Source organism: Panthera uncia, chromosome A2 (assembly GCF_023721935.1).
Source record: "Panthera uncia isolate 11264 chromosome A2, Puncia_PCG_1.0, whole genome shotgun sequence".
Classification (NCBI taxonomy): domain Eukaryota; kingdom Metazoa; phylum Chordata; class Mammalia; order Carnivora; family Felidae; genus Panthera; species Panthera uncia.
Genome location: NC_064816.1, coordinates 105,670,094 through 105,687,974, shown reverse-complemented (window position 1 = coordinate 105,687,974; position 17,881 = coordinate 105,670,094). Strand labels below are relative to the sequence as shown.

Below are 17,881 nucleotides of genomic sequence, written 5' to 3'. Positions count from 1 at the left end.
AAATGTAGTCTTTTTCCCTCATTGTGACCAGAGGAAAGTCACAGTTCTCCTACAACGAAAGAAGGGAAGATGCTATTGCCAGTCGCTGCCACAGACACGGTAAACGTTTTTGGTGAGGCCATCAGTTCTGTCACTTTGTCTAGTTGACCAGGAAAAGAAGGTGTTTTGGCCCGGGCTATGGATGGGAGTGGCAGTTGCCAAGGAGGTGGTGAGCAATTTAAGTATACAAGCAAAAATACTGTTGAAATCCTGATATTGAGGTCCAGGCTGAGGGACTGAAAAAGAAGGGACTGCACGCTAGGAACTGGAGAGGACAATAAGGTGAAGAGCTAGTTGAACAAAGAAGATAGGATTGGGAAAGGAGAGAAAATAGTGTGATTAGAAAAGCAAATTTCAAGTTGGCAGAGTGAAGGCATTTACATGTGCTCCAAGTCTGAGCTGTGGCTGTACTCATCTGGAATGGAAAAGTAGATGATTAGAGTTGATGTGTAGGAATTACAGAAGGATCCTTGAGGATGATGATGTCAGGAGATAAAAGTGGAAAGGGACATTGACCTGGAGACTAAAAACCAAGATGTTCATCAAATCAACAGTGAACAGATTGAGAAGGATTAGTGTCCTGGAGTGACTGGGTGGCTCAGTTGGTTAAGCGTCTGACTTCAGCTCGAGTCATGATCTCGCAGTTGGTGGGTTCAAGCCTTGCATCGGGCTCTGTGCTGACAGTGTGGAGCCTGGAGCCTACTTCAGATTCTGTCTCCATCTCTGTCCCTCCCCTGCTCATGCTCTGTCTCTCTCTCTCTTTCTCTCTCAAATATAAAATAAAACAATGTAAAAAAAGGATTAGTGTCAGGCACAGATTTACCTCCAACTGAGAAGAGGTTGCATGGATATCACAGGGAAATAGTAAAAGCAGATAGTTATTGAGTAGTTGCTATGTGGCTATCATCAAACTGTTTATTTAATATGAAAATGATTTCTTTGTTAATGTCTATTTTTGAGACAGAGTGCGAGCGGAGTAGAGAGAGAGAGACGCAGAATCTGCAGCAGACTCTAGGCTCTGAGTTGTCAGCACAGAGCTGGACATGGGGCTCAAACTCATGAGCTGTGAGATCATGAGCTGTGACTGAGCCAAAGTCGGACGCTTAACCAACTGAGCCACCCAGGTCCCCTGGAAAATGATTTTTAAGTAAACTATTTTGGAAGAATTTTAGATTTAAATTAGAGATGCAAAAATAGAGCATTTTTTTTAATGTTTATTATTTTTGAGGGAGAGCAAGCAGGGGAGGGAAAGGGAGAGAGGGAAACACAGAATGGGAAGCAGACTATAGGCTCTGAGCTGTCAGCACAGAGCCTGAGGTGGGGCTCAAACTTACTGTGAGATCATGACCTGAGCTGAAGTTGGCTGCTTAACAGACTGAGCCACCCAAGCACCCCGAAAAAATAGAGCAAGTTTTCATCCCCTTCATTCAGGTTCCTCTAACACCACACAGTGTCTTTCATAGCCATGGGACATTGGTGAAACAAGGAAATAAATTAATGTCAAGCAAACTTTATTGGGATTTCTGTAACTGTTGCTGTTTTTTGTCGAATTGGACCCTTGTTTGCAGCTGTGTCCTTTTGCAATGGCAGGATGCAATCCAAGATGCCGTAATATATTTAGTGCCCATTTACCTCCTTAGTCTCCTTTGGTCTGTGACAGTGTCTTGGTCTGTTTTTCTTGACCTTGACATTTTACAGAATACTCAGGAATTTTGTGCATTGTTTCTCACTTCAGGTTTGTCTGATACTTTCACACAATTAGACTGGGATTCAGTAGAGCTGAAGTGTGCTTGTCAGAGCATCACTTAGGGAGAACACGCTGCCATGACTTACCCTTGGTGATGTCAACCCCAATCACTGGGTTAAAGCAGTGCTTGCCAGATTGCTACAGTGTAAAGTCATTATGGTTTTTGTTTTTTTTTTTTTTCCCTTTTCTGGACTCTGTTCTTGGGAAGCAAGTTACTAAGTTCGGCCCACATTCAAAAGGAAGGGGTACTAAGCTCCATCTATTGGGAGAATGTAGTATCTACAAACACTTAGGATTCTTCTGTAAAGAAAATTTACCCCTTCTTGCTCATTTATGTGTTTAATCATTTATATAGATCAGGATGGACTCAGAATATTTATTTTATTCTTTGGGTTTTAATCCAATGCTGTTGTTATGTTATTCAAATTGTTCCAGTTTTGGCCATTGGGAACTAAGTAGTTTATCATAAATCATTTATTGAATCCTCCAACAATCCAGTGAGGCAGGTATTATGGTTATCCTTATTTTGTAGAAACTATGACTCAGAGTAAGAGATCTTCCCAATGATTCATATCATATATGTACAAAGCCAGGAATCATACTCCAGAGTCTGTGTGCTAAGCTTTGCTATGCTCTCAGAGGGAGAAGATGTTCCACAATGTCAGTCAGTGATTAGCAGAGGTAAGATAAGAGAGAACAGGTTTTGCAGCAGTTCATCATAAAGGCAGGAGTTGCAGAATGGATGAGCTTCCAAAGGTACAGTATATAGAAAAAAAAAAAAAAGACAAAATGTCAGAACCAAGTCTGTTACCAGGTGGAAGAAGGGAGAGTAGCTAACACAGGAAAGACAAGGACTGATAGAAGGTTTCAGGACAATGGATGTCACGGAAGCTAAGGGAAGAAAAAAGTTCACCGATGGTACAAATGGTACAATTTGGCCTGCAGGGATAGAGAATTAGCCTCTGGTGGGAAGGAAGTTAAGTGAACGTCCATAAAGCATTTTAATAGAAAGATGAAAAATAAAACAAGATTTTGGGAGATAAAAAATTATTTTAGAGAAAGGAGGTAAAGAATTTAGTAAGAAAAGGATGCAGGGTCAAGTAAGTATTTTCCAGGCTGGAGGGAGAAGCAGCACAGAGAGAAGTTTATAGAACAAAGACTGGACAGGGGCAATGTAGACACTATGTGCACCAGACTTGGAAAGGCAGGGTATTCATCTGGAAGTTAGGGGAAGCTCTCCTCACATACTGTAGGTGAGCCTAAGAGATCAAGGGTAGTGGCACTGTTGAGGTCAAGGTACAGACACACTAAGGATGCGTTACAGGTTTCTGATGATTTCAATTGTATTAGTAACACTAGAAGCAAGGTCATCCGCGGACACTGGGAGGCAAACATGAGAGTAGTATCCAGTCCTGTGAGTAACTACCACCACTGGTATTTGACAGGCTCCGTGAAGGGGCACAACTGGAAGTCAGTCCTGCTGATCGAAGCCACTGGAGTGAAAGCAAAGACAATTATCATGATCTCGATTTTTTTACTTGATGTTTTCAGATCAAATGGTTAAAACTGAATATGGAACTCTTAGACAAAAGACACAGTATTTCTAAAATGTCAAAATTAAGTATGGTGTTGGTCACTTGCCATGCTTATATGTCGAGCGTTGAGAAGAAATATCTAATGATTGTAATGGCTAAACATAAGACTAATGTAAAAAAAGTTAATAGAATGAAAACTGTTGTTTTAGGATTTTTTTCTTCAAATAATTCTAATTGCAACATTCTTAGTGAATGTTTTCCTGAGTTTAATGCCAAAGGCGTAACGTATCATTTATATTTGTTAGAGGATAGGCTTAAGCAATAATTTTTCTAATCTGAGAACAAAATACAACATGAGTTGTTTTAAAAACTCATCAAATAGTATTAAAAGCGGAGTTTTAAAATTTAATCTGAGACACTAACACCACTACATCTGTAACACCAATACAAAGTTTAAAAGAGTACTCCATTTCAGAAGCATTTTAATCTGCGACGTTACTTGAAGAGCCTTTTTTATATCCATGTAAAGGTTAAAATATCCATGGGCAGAATTTCATAAATTATTGCTTCGTGTCTCCTTCAATATTATAGATTGCCTTTAATATCGTTAAAACACTGTACTAAACATGCTCTTTTCCTCTATATGAACCAGAAAGAATTTACATTAAAACATGTAATTTATACTTCATTTTATTACCATATATTATTGTATACAATTTTGTTTGATAAGGATATTATAAATCATATTTTGAACAAAATATGTATGACATAGGTATGCAGTAATATTTTGAAGAAAAAAGTCATGAAAACATCTACCAAAAATTTAGTAATACTGAAAAACACTAGTTGGTGCAGAGTAATGAATGAAAGCTTCCTCATACACTGGAACACAGGCAAATCTCCTGGTACCGGAAGAACAACTTGGTTTAGGAAAAATTCAAATTAGACATACCCACATACTCAGAAGTGCACATTATCTAAGAAATGAGTCCCTCATTAGACCAGCACACGGAGCATTCTCTGTTTGGCACTTAGCAATACAGACAAATGTGTATTTGGTTTAATGTGATTTTATTATTCTTAGATACATTTTATTTTATGTAGATAAAAATATACAATATTGCTTTAAAAGTTTTTAATTTTGTAAGTGTAGAACTGTCATCCTAGTCACACTTTAAAAAGCCTATTTTTCCACTAAATAATTCACCCAACGGCATGTGGAAGACACTAACAAAAATGGTTATTGTGAAGGCTTTTACTGAAAAGTTTAAATGTAAAAATGGAATATTAAGCCAGACCACTGGTCTAAACCTTTAGTGATACCTCATACTGGAAACAAATTATGAAATGTTTTAGACAAATTGGTTTTTTTCCTTAAATTGATTCTATGGATTCAAAGAATGAACTGAAAATTCATAGAACTGACATATTTTTTCTGAAGCCACTTTGATATACATTAATTTACTAAAAAAAAAATAAGTGAAAATAGTGCATTTTAATACTATACCTTGGTTTAAGATTCCATCATGTTTTTTATAGAATACATGAAAAATGTGCCTGCCCTTCAGATGTCACATTTAAATAAATGAGTCTTTTTTAAAAATTACCTGAGGACAGTAGAGTTAGCGGGGGGATCATTTGCCTTACCAGTAATAAAGGCCATTGTATCCTAGAAACAATGTACTGTTTGAAGTTAAGAGAATGGCATGGGTGTCTTAAGACCAAAGTAAAAGCAGTTGGATTCATTATTTGATATTTTGAAAAGACGCAAGACTATATGTAAGACTCAAATTACGTGCATATATAAGGTATAGACTATTTTCAAATGAAAGCTTGAAAATACTTTAAATATAATTTTGTTCATTATAAACTATATAAATGCACCAATCGTGTCACTCATAATACTTTGCATCAAACATTGCCACGTTCAAACTTCACGCTCCTCAAATATGAGAAAAAACAAATAGTTTCCACTGTACTAGTAAGTGAAAGTTATAAAGTCAACACATTCTACCTTAAAGTTCATTCTAGGTCTAAAGTAGTTTTTAAAGAATTCATACACAGTGAAATGGTGATTAAAGAGCTAGAAATAAAGCTACTTCCTCCTCGTTGCAAGTTGATAAACACGGTCCCATTCAAGCAGATCTTTGCACACCTGCAACACTGAACCACCATGGTGGAGATTTCAGTAAAGGTAAGTTGCAGTGTATCTCTTTCTCCCGAAAACACTGTTGACATTTTAGTGCTGCAGTCTTTATTTGATCAAAAAATAATTTGGAAAGACATTTTACTTTCAAAATTTTTCAACGTAAGGCACATAGCAACATTTAATACGTAGAAGCAACTAGGTAATAAATATTTTTTCTATCATAACTTGCCCTTTTCCTGAAGAAAGTGGGTGAGTAGTGCAGTTAAAACATGCCTGGACTAATACAAATGACTGAATTTAAGAAATACAAATAATATTTGTGTGCAGAAAGTTATTAAAAAGTTTACTTTCTATCAAATATACATCCTACAGTGTTATAAAAAATTGTGAGGCACTTACACAACAAAGGAGGAAAGCACTGAGATTATCTTTTTATAAAAGCACCAAACCACTTATTTTAACATCTGAGATAAAAGAAGATAAAAGGAAATAGTTTGTTATTTGGTGTACTAATAAGAATAGATAAGTTGAAAACTCAAAAGTATTCCATTTCTTTCTGACAGAAATTTTTTATTTAAAAGTGTCATAAAGTTCCCCTGAATGAATTTTGTATATTCTCTACTACTCAGACTATAAAGTGAAATAAAGATAGCATCTCCCTCTCTCTGGCAGTACACTTTCTTTTTTAATGACTATAGTATATGTAGTTTTGGTAATTTTTTTTAACTCTTAAAAACATTAAAATTTGGTTTGGAATAATAGTGCGAACAACATACATCAATGCCTCCATGTAAAGTTGCTGATGTCCAACACTGATAGTTCTATTATTCTGTAATCTTCTTTAATCCATGGTGAAAAATGGGCTTGGCATTACAGGAATCCACTGGATGTCAAATCGGGGAAAGGTCTGGCTTCTGACATGTGATGAAGGGGCTGAAGGTGTGTGGGAGTCTGAGTGCTATTTATATTATTTAATTCAGCTGGATAGGTTTCATTTAAAACTCCTCCATTCTGAAACTGCAAACAAAAATAGCAATGCAACTTATTAGATTTTTCAAGTATCTTAACCCACTAAATGATATATTAAAAAGTATTTTTAAAATCTTTGTCTTGCATGTTAAACTTCAGATTCTTTACATCATTCAATGAAGACCAACACAGCAAATATTATGTATTAGCTGCATTTATAACAATTTGGTTTCTCCATTAGATGGTACAGATGTGTGATACATGGGTCTCAGCTCAGAAGTGGTATTAGGAGAGTATTTGATTAACAAATTGCCTTTGGTCTGGATAGGAAATGATGGATCAGAGAGTACCAGTTATGAATCACAGTTAGATATATCCGTCATACATAGGTTGGCTTTGACCAGATTTCATCTCAGGCAAGTTCTGGGTACCAAAGTCTTGACTGCATTCAAAATGACTAGACTGGACTGCAGACGTAGAACTTTTCTATAAGAGGTCATTTCTGATAGAAGCATCTTAATATTCCTAAAATATTACAGCATGGGTATGATTTCCTAAACCATTTTTATTTGTTACAGGCTTTTAGTAAGTGCTATTAAAAAGTATCCTAATTATAGATTTTTATCAAATAAAATGCTTGCTCTTGTCTTCTTATAATGCAAATAGTCTAATGAGTCTACAATTGCTACTAAAAAAAAAAAAAAACAAAAAAAACCAGATACATAGTCTGTACGCTTTTATAGATTATAGGGCCTTTGTATTGGATATAGTTAGTGAAAGTTATGGAAATTTTCATATAGATCAAAATCATACCCTTAATTCCTTGAAACACAGATTTAAAAGATCCTCTAAAACACACATTAAATATATAGTGAAAGTCATATAATCCAGGTCTTCAGTGAATGGCAGCTGTGGAGACTTCAAATGGAAGTTATTATGCAGAGAATGGTAGCCTTTAAGTTACTCTTACCAGTCATTAACACAATGCAAGTCAGCAATTGTCTTGAAGTATGTTATCAAAAACAATGCTATGCAATAAAATAATACTGTGAGCCACGTAGGCAATTTTTAAAAGTAACTCCCTGGGGAAATACATAGGTCTACAGACTTGCTATTAACTCACTGTTCATAAAGAAGTAACACAAAGTGGCAGGGAGGGGAGAAAAACAAAAAACTTGAAAGAACCTGGTAATGAAATTTTAGGTTATGTAAATTATTAAGTTGTCAACAACTTACTCAAGTTACCTATCCATGGTACTTCATAGCAATGTTGTGAGAGTGTACTGAATAATTCTGATATAATTGAAGATGTCAGAAATGAGGATAAGAAAAACTTTCATTACCATTTTCTATCAAAAAACTCATATACAAGCCAAATGTAAGACAATTACAAATGTTAACTTGAATCTTTGTTGCTAATCTATAATACACAGAAAACAGAAACCACTGAACTTAGTTTAAATCAAGATTTTCTTCAAAAGCCTACTTAATTATACTATAAAATGAACTCAATATTTTCTAACAGAAAAGCATGAATGAAAAAATGATGTATTCCCCAGTGGCCACAGAGAGCAGCTACCATTACTGTTTAAATTATATATATATATATATATACACACACACACATATATATACACACACACACATATATATGTTTAAATGTAAAAAATATATATACATAATCTAAAATATATATACACACACACACACACACATATATATATATATATATATATATATATATATATATATATTTAGATTTAAAGTGTGCTTGCTGCTAGAAGTATTCTGATGACATAGTTTAAAGATATAGGGGCTCCTGGCTGGCTCAGTTGGTAGAGCATGTGAGTTTTGATCTCAGGGTTGTGAGTTCAAGCCCCTTAAAAAATAAGTACAAATTTTGGGGGGTCCTGGGTGGCTCAGCCTGTTAAGTGTCCAACTCTAGATTTCGGCTCAGGTCAGGATCTCACAATTCATGAGTACAAGCCCCGCCATGGGGTTCTGTGCTGACAGTGCAGAGCCTGCTTGGGATTCTCTCTCTCTCCCTCTGCTTCCCCTGCTCGATCTTTCTCTCTCTCAAATAAACAAACAAAACTTCTAGACAAGTAGAAAATTTAGCACAGTACCCAGCTTGACCACATGAGAGAAAGCCAGTAAGTTACACTTTTTTACAAGATGCTAGAAAAAAACATTCCATCTTGAAGGATAAAATGAGGATTGGGCAGATAACATGGAGGGATTACCATAGAACAGTGAGGAGCCTCAGACTGAATTCAGGGATCACCAAGGACAAAGGTGTCTGAAAAAAGCACAACTGTATTGACTTTAACCTGATTTTAACACATACAAAAAAGATTGAGCTTTAAGAAATTACTTTTAAAAATGCAAATATATATTTGAAGTCTGATATTTAAAAAAAAAGTTTTTTTTTTTTTATGTTTATTTACTTTTGAGAGAGAGAGACAGAGAGTGAGTGGGGGATGGAGACACAGAATTGGAAGTAGGCTCCAGGCTCTGAGTGGTCAACAACAGAGCCCAAAGTGGGGCTGGAACTCACAAACCACGAGATCAAGACCAAAGTTGGACGCTTAACCAACTGAGACACCCAGGCGCCTCTGAACTCTGAATTTTTAAAGGGTCCTGTAATTATTAAGAACAGAGATAAACCAAAGGATCTATTCTAAACAATATATGACATACTCATGTTGCTGTAGCCCTTGATTTTTTTCTCCTTGGCTGTTCAGTTAAAAAAGATCTATTAGTATTAGTAACACACTACTACTGGAAAAGTACTGGCTTATTAAAAAATAGTCAAATAAAAAATTTACAATTGAGGTCTATAAATGTAAGAAGAATCACTAAAAAGGTTTACTCAGCCTGAGAAAACCCTTACCTTGTTTAAAAATGCCTGTGGGTCCGGCATTGTTGGATTGTACTGCATCTGGGCCTCGTGGCCGTGAGGAGGTTCCGGCTGGCACTGGTACATGGACACAGCCCCGGCATAACACGTCTGAGGAGTTACTATGGGCGGCTCTGGAGTAAGTCCGTGTGTTTGGTTCTCAGGAGCTTGTAAACACGTGAAAAAATCTTCTAAATTAGAAGTAGTAGGGTACGGGGATGGTTCGAAGTTCCCTAAGGGAAAGTCTAACTGTGGCCCCTGGGAATGTTGTGGCAGCACAGACTGATCACAGGGGATAAAGTTGTGTGTATAAGGCATAGCATCCGTCTCAGATTTGTAGGGACACTCTTGACTGGTCCCAGGTAAGTCTGAAAGGACATTATACTGCTGTAGCTCTTGCTGCGGACAACCAAAAGGCACAGACTGGTTAGCGCTCCAATTGGCAAACATGCCATTAACTTGCATATGCTGCATTTTCTGACACAGTTGTTGCTGCTGCTCCGATGCTACGAGGTTTTGCTGGTGCTGCAGCCGCAGCTGCTGCTGCTGCTGCTGCTGCTGTTCTAGCTGCAGGTGCTCCTGTACCATACAACTTGAGTTCACAGCCACGGCCTGTTGCTGCTGGTAACCGGGACACTGGAAGGCAGGCTTGCTTAAAGAATCTTGGACATAGGTCAGGATTTCATCTGTGAGGTCAATATCTCTGAAGTCATCCTCACCAGAAAAGTCAGTTCTGAAAAATTCCTCATTCTGTTGCATGTCTTTGATATCTTCAAAATCAATGCCTAGGTGTTTCATAATGCTGTACAAGTCACTATTTCTGTTGTCTGCAAAGGGCCCTGATTGACCTCCAGAGATTGCTGAGTTCATATCCTGAGACTGACCTATTTGCTCATGTTTCAGGATACTGTTATTTCCCACTGGTGCCATACTGTCTTGCCAATTACTGCATTCATTCATAGGTTCGTTAAAAAGATTTCTTTCAAAAGCTGTGTTACTGGAAGCAGGATAGAGATAAATAGACTCATCTTGTTGCATCATGGCACCCAGGAGGGAATTGGGATTGAAAGATTCCTTATTTAGAGTTGATGTGGTAGCAGACTCTCTTCCACAAGCAGTAGTTTTAGTCCTCACTGGTAAGGGATCCATCATGGGAGGAAAAGGGTTATTTACCTGGTATAACACAGCTTCTCCAGAAGTAAACATAAAAGGCAACTTCATAGTTCGTTTTCGTAAATGCTCTGTTCCTTCTTCATCTCTAAAATTGGGTATGAGAAAAAAAAAAGTTATTTCAAACACTTAGAAAAATGTAATAGAAAAACAATATAAAAGCAAAATACATTGTAATTGAGTTTGATCTGGAACATGAACTTTACTTTGACATAAATGTTCCAGATAACAAGTGTTAGAAAACTTGTTAGAAAAATTTAAGTGATTTAGAATTTATCCCAGAATTTAGTCATTATATCCATTCTCAGTTTCCACCCCTGAAATCCTCCTGAAAAAAATAAGTTCAAAGTGGAATAAAGATCCAAGTATAAAAACAAACTATAACACTTAGGAATTAACCATCCCAGCCAAGGCAACCCCTGTGCAGAGCAACTAGGGACTCCTTGCCCTCTACAGCACTAGTCATTCAGCCAAATGTGCCAGAGACATGCAACCTACATAGGAGATCTTCCTACACAAGTCTGCTCCTTCAAGATTGGGACTACCTGTTAAACCTAATGAGAAAGTCAAAATGAGAAAATAGGATAACACTTCGAACAAAAGAGTAAGACAAAACTTGAGAAAAACTAAACAAAATGGAGATAAACAATCTACCTGATAAAGAGTTCAAAGAAATGCTCACTGAACTTGGGAGAAGAGTAGACAAACTCAGTGACTGCTTCAGCCAAGAGACATAAAATATAAAAAAAAAAATCAGAGTTTAATACAATAACTAAAATGAAAAATACAGAAGGAATCAACAACAGGTCAGACGATGCAGAAGAATGGATCAGTGATCTGGAGCACAGGTAATGGAAAGTAGGCAAGGAGAACAGCAAAAAGAAAAAGGATAAGTTAAGGGGTCTCTGAGACAACATCAAACACACAAACATTCACATTATAGGGCTCCTAGAAGAAGAAGACAGAAGGAAAGGGACTGAAAAATTCCCTAAACTGGGGAAGGAAACAGGTTTTCTGGTCCAGGAAGCAGCCAAACTCTGCAGGCCAGAAGGGGCTGTCATGAGATATTCCAAGTACTGAAAGGAAACAAACCTACAGCAAGGCTATCACTCAGAATTGAAGAAGAGATGAAAACTTTCCCACACAAAAGTTAAAGGGAATTCATCACCACTAAACCACTTAAAAGAAATGTAAAGGGACTTCTTTCAGGAAAAAATAGGTCACAACAAGAAGTGAGAAAATTAAGAAAGGAAAATTGTCACTGGCAAACCTAGAGTACAGGCAGGAGATCAATCATTTATAAATGCATGATTTAACCTTATGATGATGAAAAGACAAAAGTAGTAAAAATGAATTAGATCTAAATATTAGTTTAGGTAATCAAAGATAAAACATACCATCAAATATATAAAAAATGGAGAGGGCAGCAAAAACATAGTACTTTTAGAAATGTGTTCAAACTTAAGCAACCATCAACCATCAACTTAATATAAACTGCTATATACTTGGGATGTTATATATGAACCTTAAGGTTACTGCAGACCAAAAATATGTAAAAGATTTAAAAAATATCAAATAAAGAGAAAGAAATCCAAGTATGACACTGAAGAAAGATACCCATCAGAAGGGAAGCAAGAAAATAAGAAGGGAAAAGAGAAGAACTACAAAAAAAAATCAGAACAGTGAACACAATGGCAATTAATGTATTAATTAAATATAAATGGTCTAAATGCTTCAATCAAAAGATACAAGGTGACTGGAAAAAAAACAAGACCCATCTATATGCTACCTATAAGAGACTAACTTCAGACTAAAGACAAATTCAGACTAAAAGTGAAGGGATATGAAAATATTTTCCATGCAAATGAAAGCAAAATAAAATAAGCTGGGGTAACAATACTTAAAAGACAAAATACATTTTAAAACAAAGACTATAACAAGAGACAAGGAAGGCATTGCATAATGATAAAGGGATCAATCCAACAAAAGGATATAACAAAAGCAAATATCTATGCACCTAGTAGAGGATCAGTAAATATATGAAGCCTAAATGAAAGACATAAAGGGACACAAAATGACAGTAATACAACAGTAGTAGGGGACTTGAGCACCCCACTTACATCAGTGGATAGATCATCTGGGCAAAACATTAATGAGGAAACAGTGGCTTTGAATGATACATTAGACCAGATGGAGTTAATCTATAACAGGGAATTCCATCTAAAAGAAGTAGAATGCACATTCAAATGCACACAGAACATTCTCTAAGACGATCATGTTAAGTCACAAAACTAGCGTCAGTAAATTTGAGACTGAAATCCAAACAAGGATTTTTTCTGACCACAGATAAATGAAACTAGAAATCAACTGTAAGGAAAAAAAAAAAAAAAAAACCTAGAAAACACACAAATACATGGAGGCTGAACAACAGGGTATTAAAAAACCAAAGGAATGACAAAGAAATGAAAAAGGAAATCAGAAAATACACAAATGAAAATGGAAATACAGTGGTCCAAATCTTTGGGACACAGCCAAAGTAGTTCTAAGTAGTTGAAACCAATACAGGCCTATCTCAAGAAACCAGGAAAATCTGAAACAAATCTAACCCTTCACCCAAAGCAACTAGAAAAAGAATAAACACAAAGTTAGAAGGAAGGAAATACTAAAGATCAGAGCAGAAATACATGAAATAGAGACTACAAAGAAATGATTAATGAAACCAACAGCCTTTGTAAAGATAATCAATAAAACTTTAGCGAGGATCAAGAAAAAAAAGAGAGAAAATGCAAATAAATAAAATCAGAAATAAAAGAAGTAACAACCAACCCTACAGAAATATGAGAGACTATATGAAAAATTGTATGCCGACAAATTGGAAAACAAAAACAAAACCAAATGATTAGGACTGCACCAAAATAAAAAGCTTCTGCAAAGTGAAAAAAACAATCAACAAAATGAAAAGACAACCTACTGAATAGAAGATATTTGCAAATGATGTATCTAATAAGGGGTTAATATCCAAAATATATAAATAATTCATACAACTTACCAAAAAGAATCTGATTAAAAAGAGAACCTGATAGACATTTTTCCAGGGAAGATAACAGACGACTAACAGACAGATGAAAAGATGTTCAACATCACTAATTATCAGGGAAATGCACATCAAAACTACAATGAGATACCACCTCACACCAGTCTGAATGGCTACCATCAAAAACAAGAAATAACAAGTGGTAGTGAGAGTGTGGAGGAAAGGGAGCCCTCATGCACTGTTGGTGGGAATGTAAACTGGCACAGCCACTGTGGAAAACAGTATAGAAGCTCCTCAAAAAATTAAAAAAATAACCACCACGCAATTCAGTAATTTCACTGCTGGGTGTTTACCCAAAGAAAATGAAAACACTAACTCAAAAGGAGAGAGACACCCTTATGTTTATTACAACACTGCTTACGATAGCCAAAATATGGAAGCAACCTATTGAACAGAAGAGAGGATAAAGAAGATATGGTATATTGCTCAGCCATAAAAAAGAATGAAATCCTGCTATCTATAAAAACCTGGACGGACCTACAAGGTGTTACACTAAGTGAAAGTTAGAGAAAGATGAATAGCATATGATTTCACTTACATGGAATCTAGAAAACTAACAAAACACACACACACAAAAACAGATACAGTTTCATAAATAGAGAACAAATTGGTGGTTGCCAGACTGAAGGTGCTGGGAGGATGGGTTAAATAGACGAATGGGATTAAGAGGTATAAACTCCCAGTTATAATCAATTATGGGGATGAAAAGTACGACACAGGAAATACGGTCAATAATACTGTAATAACTTTATATGCTGACAGATGGCAGCTACACTTACGGTAAGCACTACATAATGTGTATCATTGTTGAATCACTATGTTGTACATTCGAAACTAATAAAATATTGTATGTTAATTATACTTAAAAAATCTTAGAAATCTGAGTGGGAAGAGTCATGTGTAAATAAAATGTAGAATCTCTATAGGAAAATACTAGCATAATTGACATAAAAATTAAAAATCTTACATGGCACAAGCATTCATAAATCAAGTTTATACATGGATAAAACGTGTCATGTTTGTAATTTCACATGTATACTACATATAGTATGTGTGTGTATAAATATATCCAACTTAACACCCATAGGAAGTAAAGAGCTCCAATGAGGACCCAGAGAGAAGCAAACAACATAGGAGAAAATAGACAAACAATATGAACGGACAATTCATAGAAGGAAAATGCCCTAGAAAGATACAAAAGATGTCCTGCCTCATTGGTAATGAGAAAATGCAACCAATAACCTTTGAATAACTAACAAGCAAACTCAAATAGTAAAAATATGAACAGCCCAAATGAAACCACTGATAAATGAAGAGCACTATACCTGCAATAGAACATAGATTCTTTACCAGAGCACATGGGATATGTTACTAACACTGACTATATATTTGACCATAAAACATTTGATCATAAATGACACAAAAAATACAAATTTCAAAACACTGACATCACACACAGAATGTTTTCTAACTTCAGTGGAATTGATGTAAAATTCAATAACAAAAACACCAGGGGCACCTGGGTGGCTCAGTCGGTTGAGTGTCCAACTTCGGCTCAGATCACAATCTCAAGGTTCATGGGTTCAAGCCCCACATTGGGCTCTGTGCTGACAGCACAGAGCCTGGAGCCTGCTTTGGATTCTGTGTCTCCCTATCTCTTTGCCCCTCCCCCACTCACGTGCACTTGCTCTAGAAGACATTAAGAAAATTTTTTTTAAAACAAAAAACCCAGAAAATCCCCAATGTAAAAAGTACATACTACTATATTTAAAAATCATGAATAGAAAAAACAAGACACATCAAAACACGAGGACTGTAGTTAAAGTTGTGCTTAAGGGGGAATTGATAAAGGCTGGAAAAATAGCAAATATACCCAAAGAGGGTAGAAGGAAAGAAGTAATAAGCAGATATAAATGCAGCAGAAAACAAGCAAACAATAGGAAAAATCAACAAACCAAAAGTTGGATCCTTGAGAGGATTAGAAACTAATGGCTTTGTAGCAATATTATTTGAGAAGGCACAGTTTGCTAATAACAATGTTTCTTTAAAAGTCAGTACAGATACTACAAAATGAAAATGAAATACAGCATAAAAGAGAAAAATCATCATGTTAATGAATCCAGAAATATTTTTTTTTAATTTTTTTTTCTTTTTTCTTTTTTTTTCAACGTTTTTTTTTTTTATTTATTTTTGGGACAGAGAGAGACAGAGCATGAACGGGGGAGGGGCAGAGAGAGAGGGAGACACAGAATCGGAAACAGGCTCCAGGCTCCGAGCCATCAGCCCAGAGCCTGACGCGGGGCTCGAACTCATGGACCGCGAGATCGTGACCTGGCTGAAGCCGGACGCTCAACCGACTGCGCCACCCAGGCGCCCCGAATCCAGAAATATTTAACAAAATTCAGCACCCATCATAACATTTAGTAAACTAAAGAGAAGGGAAGCTCTTAAATTAAAAACATATATATATATACACACACACACATATACACACACACGAATATATATATTATACGTATATATACATGTGTACATATACTTAAACAAAAATATATATTTAGTAGCAAAATGTATATAATCTATATGGATATATGAATATAATGTATATAAATACAGAATATATGTATATATGTATGCATGTAGTATCTAGATATTGTATATGTGTGTATACATACACGTGTGTGTGTGTGTGTGTGTGTGTATGTATATATAATTTAATAGCAAAAGCACTACCACAACATCATACTTGATGGTAAAATATTAAAAGATTCCCCCTGAGACTGGTAATAAGACAAAAACAAAACCTGATATCATTATTTCTTTCACATTTTACTGAGGGCCTAACCAGTGCAATAAAGGAATTTTAAAAAATAATAAATGTCTAAAGATTAAAAAAATTATTGCAAATGTTATGTAGTAAATTGTGAAGGATCCAGACACTTATGAGAATAAGTGGATTTCAATAAGTTCACTGAATACAAGCCAGCATTAAAAAATTCAACGATTAGAAACTGGTGTACACATGCATACTATTCTTTTTAATGTTTTATTTATTTATTTTTTTGACCAAAAGAGTGGAAGGGGGAGAACAGACAGAGAATCTCAAGCAGGCTCCATGATGTCAGTACAAGAGCCTGACTTGGGGCTCGATCTCACGAACCATGAGATCATGACCTGAGCTGAAATCAAGAGCTGGATACTTAACTGACTGAGCCACCTAGGCACCACACCATGCACACCATTTAAAAACAGCATCACAAAACATCAAACAACTAGAAATAAAATTAAGAAAAAGATACGTAAGAGTCAGGTAAGAAAAATACAACCCATTATTAAGATAAAGACTTAGGTACAGACTCATGTACCCATATGCACATACATATATTAACCATGTTCAAGGGTTGGAAGAGTCAGTATTGTAAAGACGCTGATTATCCCAAAATAAGCTCTAGTTTCAATGCTATTCCGTTCAAAATCACAACAGATACTCCGGTGAAATCTGACAACTTATTTCTAAAATATAAAGGATAAAGAAGAGAGGAGACAATGCTAGAGGAGAACAAAAATTCCTCAACTAATATGGAAAGCTGACACACAAATATCAAGATTTATTATAAAGATGTAGTAATAAAGATAATGTGCTATTGAGGTGAAAACAGACAAGTAGACTAATGGAATCCAAAAACAGAACCACATACACAATCCCCTGATCAAAATGCAGTGGAGCAGGGAAAAAAAGCAGCCTTGTCAAGAAGTGATTCTGATCAACTGGATATACATATAAAGGAAAATATTAATATTGATCTTACCTCAAGTCACATACAAACAAAACATCAGCTCTCTAGAGCGTAGAAAACATTTCTAATACAAATATCTGACAAAATGCTTATTTACAGAATCTATATGAAACACAAAAACCTCTGCTTGTTTAGAAAACATGTACTAAACACAGGACTGTTATGCATTTATTTTATTTTATATATGGCACTAGCTTTTCATCTTTCCTTCATACATCAGAAAAAAACCTGGAGTTTTCTTTGGTTATTCTCTTTCTGTAATTCCACCTATTTAGTTGTTCAATAAAGTTTGTCAATTCTGTCTTCTCAATGTCCTTCATTTATGCCTTGTTTCTTTACATATTTTCAGTTTTTACTTCCAGAGAAAATTCTCATAGAATTTATTTTGAGGTTTTCATGTAAGAGGATTTAAAAACCAAAGTGTTATTAAAAAAAAAAAAAAAAAAAAAAAAGAAATGAAGACATGAAACATTTTGTCTTTG

General features: G+C 35.6%; 1 protein-coding gene across 1 annotated transcript in view; it reads right to left on the bottom strand.

Annotated features, from left to right (window-relative positions):
* Positions 1–1,946: 1,946 nt before the first annotated feature.
* AHR (aryl hydrocarbon receptor) overlaps positions 1,947–17,881 on the bottom strand; it is a 56,664-nt gene continuing 40,729 nt past the window's right edge. Inside the window, exons 10-11 of the mRNA XM_049641592.1 lie at positions 9,333–10,596; positions 1,947–6,487 (exon numbers count right to left, since the gene is read on the bottom strand). Of these exons, the coding sequence (XP_049497549.1) occupies positions 6,341–6,487; positions 9,333–10,596 (1,411 nt within the window). The 3' untranslated portion in view covers positions 1,947–6,340. The remainder of the gene's footprint in view (positions 6,488–9,332; positions 10,597–17,881) is intronic.